The 15,574-nt window shown below is 46.4% G+C and overlaps 1 protein-coding gene and 1 pseudogene across 2 annotated transcripts in view; one reads left to right on the top strand and one right to left on the bottom strand.

Annotated features, from left to right (window-relative positions):
* The first annotated feature begins 715 nt into the window (after nt 1-715).
* The window catches only part of DNAH5 (dynein axonemal heavy chain 5), a 221,782-nt gene continuing 206,923 nt past the window's right edge, over nt 716-15,574 (top strand). The window contains exon 1 of the mRNA XM_081090544.1: nt 716-853. Coding sequence (XP_080946670.1) covers nt 842-853 — 12 coding nt within the window. The 5' untranslated portion in view covers nt 716-841. The remainder of the gene's footprint in view (nt 854-15,574) is intronic.
* Nucleotides 11,192-11,932, bottom strand: LOC308518044 (annotated as a pseudogene). The gene has a single exon. The product of its transcript is annotated as an uncharacterized misc_RNA (transcript).

Raw genomic sequence — 15,574 nt, 5'->3', positions numbered from 1 at the left:
AATTGTGGAAGTAAAACAGTTAATAAAATTCTATCAATCTCTCTCTCTCTCTCTCTCTCTCTCTCTCTCTCTCTCTATATATATATATATATACACATATGTGTGTGTGTGTGTGTGTGTGTAGATATGAAACATGTATATTGTCCTTTAGAAAGTCTTAAGGCAAAGTTCCTGGGAACTTCACACGTGCCAATGCAGCTGTTGTTCTGACAGGTAGACAGTATTTAGGAAATTACCTTTGTCACCACCAGGTTAAAACTGAAGGTTAAACCTTTCCATTGAGTTCTAAGCTGACAAGGAAGGAAGGAAAGGAACCTAAGTAGGAGTCAAGACTGTCAGAAGATGTGCATATTATAGGTGAAACACTGGAAATTCCATTTTGATTTGATTCTCCTGGAGCTAGAGAAGCCTAAATCCCACATTCAAACAAGTTCCAAACGAATGGACTTGGCTGATGCTAGAAGTCACATCCCGCCGAGAACTCACAAAAACCTGATAGAAAACAGTCAAGAAACAGCATCTGGGCTCAGGGCCCAAAGTTGCGCTCTGCGGCCCGGCGCCCACAGGGCTGCGGTGCAAGTGGCTCCAGGCGGGTGGGCGGGCGCGGGGACCCTGGGAGGCGCCCTAGCGCAGGAGTGGGAGGAGGGAGCCCGGTCGAGGCGGAGCATTGCTCGTCGCCAAGGCAACCACGCAAGCCGCCAACAGCCGCACGAGCGGGACAACGTGCATACCGAGGAGACGCGGGGGAGCAGCGTGGGCGGAGGACGGCGACAGCGGTGGGCCAAGCACCTGCCGGGCGCGACCGGGCGCGGGTCCCCGCGAAGCGCCGGGGCGCAGCGCCATGGACAAGCCGGTACTGTGCGTGCTCCGTCCCGGTTCCCATCCCGCGGCTCCCACGCCCTGCTGCCCCCAAGGCGCGTGCGCAGCCGCTGGGCTGCTCCGTGGGGTCCACGCGGTCGAGAGTGGGTCGGGCTTCTTGTCTGGGATTCACCTTCAGGGCGTGGCAGGTGTGGAAACGGTTTGAGGAGCTGGTAGGGCTGGAGTTGCTGGTTTTTGAGTTTTGCATGTTGTTTTTTTTTTTTTTTCAGTGGGTGGTGGCCAGTCATGCCCCTGGGCACCCACAAAAGTGCAAAAGTGTTGCCCTACTGGTCTGGCTCAGTGGATAGAGCATCGGCCTTGCGGACTGAAGGGTCCCAAGTTCGATTCCGGTCAAGGGCACATGCCCGGGTTGCTGCAGGAGGCAGCCAATTAGTGATTCTTCCTCATCATGGATGTTTCTATCTCTCTCTCCTTCTGCCTTCCTCTCTGAAATCAGTAAAAATATATTTTAAAAAGTGCAAAAGTGATAGGGTAGGGACTTGATAGGGTTGTCCCTTTCTTTTGGGCTTGCTGGTTCCCCTTCCTCTGGCTGCGGAGAGGCCCCTGCGGTCAGCGGGTCAGCGAGGTGGACCCAAGCAACCCATGGTGCCCTAGCGAGCATCGGAGAGATCCAGGTGGGGCGCAGGCTGCTTTTGTGTCAAGTTTGTTGGCTGTTTCTAGCTCTTGTTAGCTCTTGGGTTTGGACAAAAGCAAATGTTTAGTTCCCTTGGAGAGAGGGAGAGAGATGGTGCGCAGAGAAAGCCCCACGGGCAGTTTCCTTATCTTTTACATGTGCCTCCATGCACAACAGGTGAGAAACGCCTGGGAGCTTCTGAAAGCATGGAAGTCACCTTTCACTTCATTTGGTTTTGCTCTCACTCTCTTCTTAAGCATGAATATTGTGGAATGAAAAAAAAAATCCAGGTATTTGTTTCAGTATTTACCTTCAAGGGACATTGTATATTATATTTTTTCACTTAGCGACACTATTTATAGCTATGTAACTATAGCTACAGCGATTATAGCAATCAATAGAGTGTGCACCATCAGGACTTAATAAAGGTAAATGTATATTTTGTTAATTAAGAGCCATGTATATCGTTTTTACATGAGTAATACTTCAACCTTTTCCTCATCTCTGTGCATATTTATCTTGCTCAAAATTTGCTGTTTTAGTCTTGTGAACATCTTGTTAAGGTAGACCCAGTAATGTCTTATTTTCATATAATTTATTTCATAAGTACTTGGAATTTCCAACATATCTATTTTATGTTGCATTAAGGCAATTCTCATTAGTTCTTTTTAGCCTTTTTAGTGTTTTCTCCCCATTTTTGTCAACGATGATAGTGACCTGGAAATGACAGGTGGAGTTGCTACTTCTAATATCAGTAAACCAATGATGATTGTATGTCTTAATTTAAAACCCACATACGATATAATCCTACATATATGTATCAAGTTTTACCCTGTAAAGTTGTAAAACATGGCTATTAACTTTATACCATGTTCTTTTTTTTTTTTTTTTCTTTTTTTGCAGGAGGTTGGCTCCAGGGCGGGTCCAGCCCATCTTGCCCAGTCATGCCCCGCCATATACCATGTTCTTATGTTTTATTAATTATGTTTGCTTTAAGATTTCAATGCTATGTTCTTTTCTTTTTTAAAAAAAACATTTTTATTTATTTCGGAGAGGAAGGGAGAGGGAGAGGGAGAGAGAGAGAAACATCAGTGATGAGAGAGAATTATTGATCAGCTGCCTTCTGCATGCCCCGCACGGGGGATTGAGCCCACAACCCAGGCATGTGCCCTAATTGAGAATGGAAACGGGACCTCCTGGTTCATGGGCAATGCCCAACCACTGAGCCATGCCCCTGGGCTATACTCTTTTCTTATACTTTTCTCTTGGTTTGTTCAGGTTTAAGTTAAAGAATTTAAAATGATCAAATGTTTCTTGTTTAACTTCAGTAGGACATTAAATGTCTAGCGAATTTAATTGATATATCTCTTTTTATCTATTGGATTTGCAAACATAAAAAAATAATTAAATATTGTTTAATAGCATGGGAAAATGTTCACAATATATGAGAAAAATAGGACACTAAAGTAATATTGTTCCAATTCTATAAACAAAGAAAAGGTATGTAAATATATATATATGTATAAAACAGAAGAAATAAAAGGACATACACCAAAACATTGATACTGATTATCTCTAGCTAGTGGCATTAAAGCAAATTTTATTTATTTAATGATTTTCCATAATGAATATACATATGATAAATATATAAACAAAATATATTAATAATAAATTATAGACACAAATATATACATTTTGTAGTTAAAAAAATTATCCTATATAATAAAAGGCTAATATGCAAATTATTCCCTTGGGAGTTTGACTGACCAGGAGTTCGGCTGCTCGCTATGATGTGTGCTGACCACCAGGGGGCGGTGCAGAAAGAAGGCCCCAGCTGGCATCCCGAAGGCCCCGATCAGCCCTGATCACCAGCCAGGTCTAGGGACCCTACCTGTGCATGAATTTTGTGCACTGAGCCCTTAGTAAAGAATAATATCCCCTAAATTTTTACACAACTTTCTTTTCCTGAGTAAAACCTAGCACCCTTTGGTAAATATTTTCTTTGTGTGTGTGTGTGTGTGTGTGTGTGTTTGTGTGTGTGTGTGTGCACGCGCGGTCACTGCATCACATCCATGTAAACACTATTGTACAACTCATTTGTCTCCCAGCTAAGTGACCAGCCCTATTTTACATCAATTGGGAACAGAAGGAGGTAAGTGGGCAGGCCCAGGTCAGGGTGAAGAGCAGCAAGAATGAAACAAAGTATGTTTGCCATACAGCATCGTCTTCCTAACCCTCACCAACGACAGTTAATTTCCCTAATCCCAGGCTGATGTGGAAAGGATTTTAGCAGCCATAATAATTTACCATCAGTGCTGCAAATGTGCACTTCTGTGGGTACATTATTTAAGAAAACACAGAAACAAATAAATACTGAAGCACACAGATCGTAGCCTCTGTGAGCTGAGACCTATGCAGAACTCGAAATTCCCGGGAAAGTCCGCGGGCCCTGTTTTTCTCCCAGGCCTGAGGCCAGTGTCAGCATTAGAAAAAGCCTGTTCTGAGTGTAGATATTTCGAGGAACTGGTTCCCGCTGTACAGGAAACTTTAGAAGGATGTTTACCTGTTACATTTTCTCCTTTAGTCATGCTAAGCTCTTCTCTGGCACTGAGCACAGTGGCTGTTTGTTTATACCTCTCTGCTGTTTGCCTTTGGCTTTACTTTTTGTAGCCTCACTTTTAACAAACAGCCAAAAAAAAAAAAAAAAAAAAAAGGTGGAACAACTGCTCACACATTACTTTGTTTATGAATAAAAACCAGGAGCTTCAACTCAACAGTAAACCTGGGATATTTTGAGTCCATTTGGAGGAAGCCTATTATTGTGCTGACCCCAGGTGGGGTAATAGAATCATGATGAGATTCCCATGGGCCAAGATTTTTGCCCCTGGGCAGGTAATATGAAGGGTCAGAATGTCTTCCTTTTTGAAAGCAGCCGCTAGGTTCGACAACAGGGCTCGGCTGTGGATGTGGGAAAAGCCCTCTTTGTCCACTCCTGTGGGAGTGGTTGTAGACCTTGGAATGCTTGGACACTGGGGAGAATAACAGATCTTACTCTTGGAGGTCTACACATTGTGTGGGCCACTTCTGAACCTTGTTTAGTCGATTTTGGGAAAAGGGTAAAAGTGTTTGTGATGCATTGGTGTCCTGAAATGTCCATGTGATTGTTCATTACAATAAAACAAAGTGAGGCACCACCGAGGAAACAGTCATCACTGACTCTAGCGATGTTCCCTAAAAGAGGGTTGACTAAGTGTCAGGAACTGTGTTGGGGACTGGGGAGATGCCAGGGAACAAACAGATGAGAGTCCTTGAGCATGTGTACAGCTGATAGCCCGGTGGGGAAGACAGCTATGGATAAGGCTTCTGAAGGGGCCAGCAGAGGCAGTGAGGTCAGAGGAGGGCAGAGCTCTCCAGCTAGAAGGGATAATCCCTGTGGGGACCAGAGGCCGTGGTCGATGTGGAAAGGAGGCCAGTGTGGAAGGAGGCAGGAGGTGATGCTGCAATGGTAGCTGAGGATTGTAGCTGAAGATAAAAGACCTTCAGTAAGCTCACAGCACTTATAATTTAGCAATAAAGCCATCGATATAGCCAACAAGGCAGGTTTTGATAAATATCACAGCAGAAGTGCTTATTTTGTGTTACTAGGGGCCCAATGCATGAATTCATGCACCTTGAAAGGAACTATGGGCCATGAGGCTGCGATGGGCACAGGGGCAGGTCTTCGCCCATCCTCCACACCCCCTACCAGGCCCCTCCCTCTGCAGCCCCTGGACCCCTCTCTACCCGCAGCCCTGCTCCCACCACTGCCACTCCCATGCACTGATGGCGCTGGCCCCGCTCACACCTGCTGATGGCATGGAGTGATTGGGGCTGGGGCTGGCACCAGCACTGGGTGCAAGTGGGGTCGGCACTGGCAGCAGGTGTGAGTGGTGACTGCTGCCCTGATTGCCCCTCAGGAGCAGGGGGAGGTGGAGAAGCCCTCAGGGGCAATCAGGGCCTGCAGCCACTTCTTGCACCTGCTGGCGGTGCAGAGTGATCGGGACCATTGCTGGGCACTGGCAGCAGGTGCCAGAGGCAGCTGCTGGCTCCTATTGCCCCTCAGGAACAGGGGGAGGTGGAGGAGTTCTGAGGGACGATTGGGGCCAGCAGCCACTGCTTGCACCCGCTGACGGCACTGGCAGGGGGTGCGAGTGGGGCTGGTGCCGGCAGCAGGTGCAAGTGCCAGGCGGGACTGTGGCACGCAGGAGCAAAGAATTTTCAGTAACCACCAGAGTCTCGCCCCGATGACAGCGACCGGCATTCTGCCTTGGTTTGGTGCCCCTGCTCTCCTGCTCCACTATCCCACCGCAACTGATGCCCGCCATGTTCCGTGCACGCCCCCTTTTGGTCATAGTGGCCGGTTGTTCGGTTGTTCAGTTGTGCTGCCATTTGGTCTATTTGTATATTAGGGTTTTGTGTATATATATATATAATCTGTTGTGTCCTCTCAAAATTTATATGTTGAAATCCTAACCCCCAGTACCTTGGACTATGACTGTTTTGGGAGAAAGAACCTTTACAAAGGTAATTAAGGTCAAATGAGGTCAAACATGTGGGCCCTAATCCAATATGATCCGAATTCTTATCAAAAGATGAGATTAAGACACAGATACCGAGAGCCTGAGGGTGACTATGTGAGGATACAGAAAGGAGGTGGGCATCCACAAGCTAAGGAGAGGCCTCAGAGGAAACCGAACCTGCTGACACCTTGATCTTGGACTTCTAGAACTCTGAGAAAATATGCCAGTTGTAGCCTGGTGAGGTAGGCGCCGGGGTGATCTCTGTCTTACAGATGAAAAAACTAAGGCTGAAAGATAACCACCGCGTTGGGAAGACAAGCATGCCAAACACTGCTGTTCAAAACCCTACATACGTTAAAATGGAAAAGGACTCAGCACAAAATGCTTGTGATTGTGATGGCACGAGCAGCACAGAGGGAATCCGTGTGGGGCAAACCTCAAACTGGTCTCCAGCAGCCACTCGGAGCCCTGTCCAATGACAAGCTTGTGCCTGGGAGTTCCTGGAACGTGGTCAGCCTGCCCACATTGATCCAGGTTCGCTGCCACTCACGTGTGATGGACAGATGCTGTTGAAGATGGTTTGTGGCACTGAACCTGTGCAGCTGTTCCAAGTGAACATGAACAGCGAGCCACATGGACAGAAGAAATGTTATAGACACACTAGTGGCCCGGTGCACGAAATTCATGCACAGGGTAGGGGATTCCCTCAGCCCAGCCTGCACCCTCTCCACTTGGGGACCCCTTAGGCCCTAAGGCTTAGGGGATGTCCACAGGGATCGGGCCTAAACCGGCAGTCGGACATCCCTCTTGCAATCTGGGACCGCTGGCTCCTAACCTCTCACCTGCATGCCTGCCTGATCGCCCCAACCTCTCTGCCTGCCTGCCTGATTGCCCCTAACTGCCCTCCCCTTCCGGCCTGATCTCGCCTCCAGCTGCCCTCCCCTGCTGGCCTGATCTCGCCCCCAACTGCCCTCCCCTGCTGGCCTGGTTGCCCCTAACTGCCCTCCCCTGCTGGTCTGATCTTATCCCCAACTGCCCTCCCCTGCCGGCCTGATGTCGCCCCCAACTGCCCTTCCCTGCTGGCATGATTGCTCCTAACTGCCTCTGCCTCAGCCCCCACCACAATGGCTTTGTCCAGAAGGAAGTCGGACGCCCGGAAGATGGCCGGTTGATCTGGTCTAATTAGCATATTACCCTTTTATTAGTATAGATGTGATAATGGCAGCAGACAGGCCAGTTAGGTGTATAGCAGTCTTGGGGCAAAGAGGCAGAACCTGCTGAGACAGAGGCCATTCTTGTCCAACCAGCTTATGATTCCGCCTAAGCTTATAAGTGGAGAAGACTCTCAGACCAATGGCAGCTCCTTGTAGCAGTAATGATGGAGAATATGGTCACTAGAACAGAGCAGTGATTTTCAACCTCTTTCATCTCCTGGCACACATAAACTAATTACTAAAATTCTGTAGCACGCCAAAAAAATATATTTTTTTGCCAATCTGACAAAAAATAGGTATAATTTTGATTCATTCACAACTGCTATTATGGTGTTGGCTGTTGTCATTTTTTTTTTTTTTTATTTGAGGAGAAGAGGTCAGTGCTCCCGACTAAATAGTCAGATATTGCATGTTTTAAAAATTCTTGAGGCATACTGGTTAAAAAATCGCTGGAATAGAGTAACCTTATTTTCTGTGTCATAGCAGGCTTTGGTCATATATAGTTGTAGCTCATGCTTTTAAAACATTTGTTGAGGTTGGACGATACAGTTCATTTTATTTATGCCCTTAAGCTCAGAGGGGAAATACTTACGTTTATGTCCAGTCCACTTGAGATTATTAGGCAATTAAAAATGTTTATTAACCGAATAGTCTTTTCACGAGACAAAATTCTATGTCATCCACATTTTGTTACCTATGGTTGATAACAGAGTAGGTGGGATATTTGATTTTCTTTTGCTGAGAAAATTAATCTCAAAAGCCTTGGGCATTCAGTCCCCCTTTACCAGGCTTGTGCAGACCTAGGAGCTTAAAAATGGGAAATCAACTCCTAGTCCCTTCATTTACCTTTAAAGTATGTTCCACCTGCTTAAAGAGAAAATGCAAAGTAACTGGTTTCTGAATGTGTTGTATTTGCATCATGATTTACAGTTGCTTAACTCTGGGTGCTAATTTATCTTTGTTAGAAATCTAGAGTCTCTATTTTAAAGTAAGCATTTGTAGACAGGCACCGTGGAGGAGGAAAGTGGGCATCCATTGGCTATTCATTGAGGATGTTAATTATCCCATGTGTTTGCGACTTCCATTACCCTTTCATTGGCTGTAAGGTGTAGGGAGGGAGCGGCTATAAGGTTAAGCCTCAGACTGACCTGTTGGCAAAGCCACAAACAAGTCCCAGCTTAGAGGGCACGGCCCTCTTAGCATTATTAAGCTTGATCTTATGAGGCTCCCTAGATCCTAACTGGGTAGCTAATGGGCTGTGGGAGGTGCAGCACCTGCTGCCAAAACAAGTGAAACTCACAAGAACATTGTAACGATGGTGACCACTACCTTGTTCACCTCTGGCTATAAAATAAAGGCTCAGCTTGCTGCCTGGATCTCTCTCTGTGGCCTCAGCCAGGCACAGGAGATCCACCTAGACCCAGCTTATTCTCTTTGTCTGTCTTTTCTACATCCTTCGCTGCCCCCCCTCAGGCTCACTGAACCTTTGGCTGAGCTGGCCCATCACATGTGGTGCCCAACTCGGGGCCTGAGTTCAGGGGAACTGCAGTTGTCAGGTGAAAGGACGCTCCAGTGAAGCATGTGCAGAAAGTAAAAAGGAAGGTAAGAAGCGAAGTTTAGTGGTAACTAGGTGTAAAACATGGGAAATTCAGGATCGCAGGAAGAATTTATAGGTATCCATGCTTAAGGCTATGCCCCAAGCACGTGGCTGTTCTGTGAGGTATCAACAGCTTTTCGATTAGTTGGATTTTTGTAAGTAAAACCTGCTCATGGTTTTCTGAGGAAGGAAAGGTAAATATAGAGGCATGGGAGAAGATAGGAAAACAACTTAGAGATCGTTATATAGTGGTAGGTTACTAGAGGCTTCATATTGTCGCAAAGACTTGTCTCTCACCTGGAGACTACTTATTATGGAAGTATTATATTCGTGTTTGTGCTGACATTGTATCTGCCTACATTCGGGGAATAGTATTAGCTGCCGCATTAAAGGAGTTGTTCACTGGTCAGCAGAAAAGGAAAGGGGGCTGCTTTAACTGTGGCAAACTAGGGCATTTTGCTAAAAACTGTAATGCTACCAACGGAAGTCAACAGGCTACAGGGAGTGGAAACAAGCAGCCTGGACTATGTCCAAGATGCAGGAGAGGAAAGCACTGGGTCAATGAAAGCCACTCCAAGGCTGATATTGATGATAACTCAGTGCCCCCAGGCAGGGAAACTTCAAGCAGCCCGGTGCCACCACACAGGAGGGGACTCATCTTGACCCCACTGCAGCCTTTCCAGCCGGCTCAGTAAGCCTTCATCATGCCGCCCCAGGAAGCGCAGGATTGGCAAGTTCTTTCTGGGGTGATAGTTCAGGGCTCAGGCAATAGCAGAAAGAGCCAATTCTACTCTTAAAAAGCAATTATATATTTTTAAAAAAAACCAACAAAAAACAGGGGAGAAGAATGATATGTGTTAAAAAAATTTTTTTGATTGGTTCTTTATTTTAAAAAGATACTTGTTCAATTTTCAGTATCAAAACATTTGCACTATTGGTTTCTCTTTCTCCCAATTGGCCCCCAAAGGGACCTCACCAAAGGAGAGTACATTTTAAGCCACTAAGCTGCAGGACGCGCACCTAACAGACCTCACAGAAACCTCACTAAAAACGGCATTAGGCCCTAACCGGTTTGGCTCAGTGGATAGAGCGTCGGCCTGCGGATGCAAGGGTCCCAGGTTCGATTCTGGTCAAGGGCATGTACCTTGGTTGTGGGCACATACCCAGTAGGGCGTGTGCAGGAGGTAGCTGATCGATGCTTCTCTCTCATTGAAGTTTCTAACTCTCTATCCTTCTCCCTTCCTCTCTGTAAAAAAATCAATAAAATATATTTTAAAAACACACACCGGGGCATTAGGTAGGGAAAGAAACTTAAAGATCAGCACACTGCCAGCCCAGACTGTAGCAAGCTCTCACAGTCAGACAGGGTGGCCAGTGTGCCCCAACCCCAAAGAAGCAAAGTTTCAAAATAATACAAAATTTAAAAAGTTTTGTACATAAACTATTCAAGATTTCTCCAGCACTGGTACAAAGCACAATGAGATGGCACTTTTAGAGCCAACAGCTTCAGACCCAGAGGAGGGTAATGAGATGAGTTTCATTTGGCTAAATCAGTGGCAAAAACATAATTTTCTTTCTTTCAAGGAGGCAGGTCACTTCAACATAAGGGGCACATGATCCATTTTGTGGACCATTGGGGAAAGGGTAGAGATGAGACAAGAATTTGGTCTCTGACAGAGAGGTCTCACCATTTTAATTTGGTTACTTCTGATGAAAAAAATTAATGGGCCAACAATGCCTTAAGAGCTGAAACCTAAACATCACTTTTTTTTTTTTTGGCTAACTGCTCCTGGAATCACCTTTTCAATTTGGCTAGTACTCTGCACAAAGCAATGATTCCCCATAGTGGAGTCTTTCTCTGGGCTCTATTTGGCTCTCAGTAAGGCAGGCCCAAACCTCTTTCCCTCCTCTATGGAGAAGGCAAAATGGATTAAGCTGAAAAATTACCTCTTAAAAGTGAGAAAGGGATTAGACTGCTGCTTGAGAACTGTGGAATTATTTGGAATGTTTTACCAATGGTTGCCCCATCAACAACAGAAAAGGTCATTGCAAAATGTGTACATGACAACATGCTTTTAAAGACACTTTGCATTATGCTCACATTACCTTAAATTGTTCCCAAAGGTGCTCAGCCTCTAGCCCAGTCAAAATCTCTGAGGGGAGGCAGAGACAATTTGGCGAAAAAGACGCGGGTGGGAGGCAGTGAAAGGAGAAAGCGGCCTTCCAGTTAAAGATCAGCCCTCAGTTTAAAGGTCAGCTTCAAGCAGGCTGGCCTCAGGCGGGGTCAGGGTCAGAGGGAGGAGCAGCGTCAGGGCGGGACTGGGTGGCCCTACGTCGCATTCAGGTCCAGCAGAGTCTGGTCCGGCCTCCTTTGTGTACAGCGGTGTTCCTCTTTGGTGCATTTCAGTTTATCTTCCAAATCATCAATTGTCTTTTCCAGCGTGGCTACCGATCTCTCAGCAAACTCAACAACCTCTGCCTCCTTGAGTTTACCAGTAAGAATCTTTATCTCTTCCTCATATTGGTCTTCCTTTTGAGAGTACTTTTCTTCAGCAGCACTCAGACACTTCAGGTTCTGGTCCATCAGTCTGATCTGCGCATCCGTCTCTCGGCATTGGGACTCTGCCAGCTCAGCTCGTTCCCCTGTGCCGTCCAAGGCTCCCTCAATAATCACCAGCCTATGAGCCACCTCTTCCTACTTCCTATCTGCCTCTTCTGCAATGTGCTGAGCTTCTTGGAGTTGGATTTCCTGGAGTTCCGTCTTTTCTTCATCATCTAAAGCTCGGTTTTCAATAACCTTCATACCTCTCTCGGTCTCATCAGCAGCTTTCTCGGCTTCCTCCAGCTTTTGCAGGGCAATGGCCAGGCGCTCCTGAGCATGGTCCAGCTCCTCTTCAACCAGCTGGATCCTGCGGTTCCAGGAGGCCGCCTCAGCCTCAGCCTGTTCCCGAGCCTGCCTTTCTCCCTCCACTTCCTGCTGGAGGCGCTCGGCCCTCTCTCCGGCATCATTGGCTGCTGCTGCAGAGCCTGGATCTCGCGTTTTACCCTCAATGGTGGTGATCCCGGCCATGGTGTCCACCCAGCTCCTGCTCGTGTTTGGTTTCCTGCCTCCTCCCGTGTGTTAAATTTTTTGAATTACAATGCAGAGAGTTGTACAGCAGCTGAAAGGCATTGGACCGCCAGTGCAATAGCCTCCGCCGGGGTAGCCCGATGGAAGGATGCACAAACCAGACAAGAGTTTTACCGGATTCAGTAATGATGTGGGGAAGAGGTTGTGTTTTGTATCTTTCCAGGAGCAGCACAGCCAATTTGGGTGCCAAAGTGTTACATGTGTCACCACAATGGACCCAGAGAAGCTCCTTGTCCCATCGTTCCAAAGACTGAGAGTTGCCCTGATGACAGCAAAGTGGAAAAAAGAAGAAAAGGAAGGCTACGCAAGGGACTGAAGTGCCAACATGGGGTCAGCTGAAGAAGTTAGCAACTGAGGCCCAGCAGATGGTAGAAAAGCAAGAAGTGGAGGCTGCTCCCTCAGCCATGTTTATGGCTGTGCTAGCATTGGTGAGCTGCCAGTCTTCTGTAAAGTCTTGTGCAGCCAAGTCCGAGGACACTGAGTACATCAGCAAAAGAAACTTTCATTTAGTAGAAAAATGTTACTGTCATGTGATTTCTCTCTCATTGCTGTTTTGCATTGGCATTGTTTTCTTATTGTTTTAATAGCCAGAGTTGTGTTCTTGATGCTTAAGTTTTACTTTTATTATAGTAGCTTAAAAATAAAAAAGGGTGAGATTTGGGGAGTGGCTGTAGGGTTAAGCCTCAGACTGAACTGTTGGCAAAGCCACAAACTAGTCCCAGCTTAGAGGGCACAGCCCTCTTAGCTTCTATATAAGGTAGCTAATGGGCTGTGGGAGGTGCAGCAAGTGCTGCCAAAACAAGTGAAACTCACAAGAACATTGTAACTATGGTGACCACTACCTTGTTCACCTCTGGCTATAAAATAAAGGCTCAGCTTACTGTCTGGATCTCTCTCTATGGCCTCAGCCAGGCACAGGAGATCCACCCAGCTTATTCTCGTTATCTGTCTTTTCTGCATCCTTTGCCGCCCACCCCCTTCCCCCCCTCCCCAGGCTCACCGAACCCTTGGCTGAGCTGGCCAGGCACAGTAAGGGTGTGAAGGAAGAACAGAAATATATCACCGCTTCTCAAAAAAGAGCTGTGTTATTTCTGGGATAATTAAAGCATCGGAAGAAGTAAGTGGGTCAGTGCCTAGTGGCCTCTGCCCTGACAGTTGCTGTAGGAGGGGAGGGCTGCTTAAGTTTCACCTTGGAGTCTTAATAAGTCTTGGTAACTGTGTGCAAATATATGCCCAGTGAACTAATATTTTAAACCTCATTATAAAGGTTTTAAAAGGGCTAATAATGTATTCTTACCTTCTTGTTCACCTTTTAGCATTGGGAAATGACATTAGATGTGAGTGGAATACCAATAACTGAGCAGTTCTTCATTAAGTCTGTTACACAAGTACAACTCCATTACAAGGGAATCCCCTGATATAAGATATAGTCTTGCAGTGGAATTTCTGAAAACGAGAATTTACAATCCCCACTTTTATAGATTAAAAAAGTCAAGTATTTAGGCCACTGGCACCAAAGGGAAATAAAACAGGGCCCAGCACATCACTGGTAAATGAGTGAATATAAAGAAATTAGGTTAAAGTGTCTATGCGTTTTGGTCAAAGGCTAAAGAGCAAAGATGAGGTGCAGATGATCTTTTAAAGCCCTGATGCAAAGATTCCGAACAGAGATCCCGGGCTTGGTTTCATTCTCACGTCTACCTCTGTCCTTCTCTGAATTCCCCACCTGTGCCGTGTGCTGCTTTGTGGCTAACCTGGGAATACGTGGTCTTTTTGGTTGGGGTCTGAGGGATATGGTGGGATTAGTGTGCTTATGAGGGAGAGGATGAGGATGACCAGTCATTTCAGGCAGAACACGGGGATTTTGAAGAATCCCAAGCAGTTCCAAGCTGCTCAGCTCTTCCTGTTCTTGTAGCTCAAGAATCAGCCTCCCCCGCCCCCCCTCCCCCCAAGCCAGCCTTTTGTGGCGGCTCACCAGACAAACCTGCATGCTTTCGAGCGGAATAGAGAGCTCCTTTCACAAGACTTGGCATCTGCAGTGACACGAACAATATTATTTTAAAACAGTTTAATCCCCGCTATTTATAAAATACTGGTTTCCTGGAAGGTGAGTAAGCGGGTGAGCTGAATGGGCAAAGTGAGCTTTTGTCTCCTCCTTTGTGAGTTTGTGACACCACTTTGCAGCTTTCTGGGCTCGGGTACCCTTCTCTGAAGCAGCACTTGCTTTATTTGTATTAAGATCACTTTTTAAAAAGGTCTGTTAATGCTGCTCTGTGGACTGGAGTATATTGCAGTGAAACAAAGGCTTTTGCTTAATGCTTGTTACATACGACACTCGAACGTCTTTACAAAATTTAATCCTGACCATGTAGTTAAGAGCTAAAGACACGTTCCCTGCTTTTGCAGATGGGGATGTTTTGCCTGAAGTCTGTTGGGAGGGACCGAGGAAAAGAAAGGAGGAGGTGCTCAGGCTCTGCTGGGGTCCAACCCCAGCAGGTCCAGGGGTCCCCAAAGGTGTGGACGGAGTCGGCGAAGAAGGAATGACACGGAGACAGCGTTCAGTTGATCAGCAGTGTGTAGGTTCTGTGTCTAGATTCTGTGTCTAGGTTCTGTGTCTTGTTGTCTTGTTATATCTGTATTTGTACCAGTTGATTCCAATCCTATCAATCTCTATTCCAAAGGTTAGGGTGTTTCTTATCTCCATTCCAGGGAGTAAAGATTATGTAGCTTAAGCATGATTGTTCGTAGTTAAAGTGATTAATTACCCGCCTGGCAGTTAGTTAAGGGGTTTTATTCCCTCCCTAACTTCAGGGGAAAATACCCACCTGGGGAAACAACCTTTCTCAGAGAGGTGACCTTGGTTAAAGCACTTTGTGCCAAGAAGGTGAGCAAACATATTAAGAACAGTATGCCATATATGCCAGGTCCCTTGAAACAGCAAGGATGGACCGGCTCCCGGCAAGGCTCCATGAGTTTCAACATACATTTGTGTCCCTTCCTCCACCTGAAAAACAGAAGCTTCCCCATCTCGCCCCTTTCTCTTCTGTCTTCCTCTCCCACCTCCATTCTCTCACCATGCTTCTCACTCCTTCAGGCTTCTCCTCCCCTCCCAGCTTCTCCCCGTCCTCTTGCCTTCCTCTCCTCCGTCAACTACTACCCACCCTCCCCGCCCAAATCTGGCTGAACTGGGTGGTTTGTTTTGGCTGCAGACATAAACTTCATTTGTTCACTTGCAGCCCTGGGTCTTATCCCCATTTGGAGGGGTCTATGTGTTTCCTGTTTAAACACTCACATTTGAATAGTATGAACTGGTATTTAAGGTTTATCATTCTTTCAGCTTGGGCATCATCCCCCTCCTTCTTTTACAATTCTGCTTTTATTATTATTTTTTTTAGTTTAAAAAAATGACTTCCATGCTAGTCAGGTTGAAGCATGCTCTAGAGAGGCAAAGTCCAGACTTGTGGGGTAGGGAGGGAATCCAGCCCCTCTACACCTATTGTGCTCTGAGACAGGGAGCAGCCAGCGAGGAGTATTCAGGAAAAAAAAAAACTAAGGGCCTCTGATTTAAGACATTTTGCTTGC

Source organism: Myotis nattereri, assembly GCF_964212035.1.
Source record: "Myotis nattereri genome assembly, chromosome: 4".
NCBI lineage: Eukaryota > Metazoa > Chordata > Mammalia > Chiroptera > Vespertilionidae > Myotis > Myotis nattereri.
This window is presented reverse-complemented; position numbering and strand designations above follow the sequence as displayed.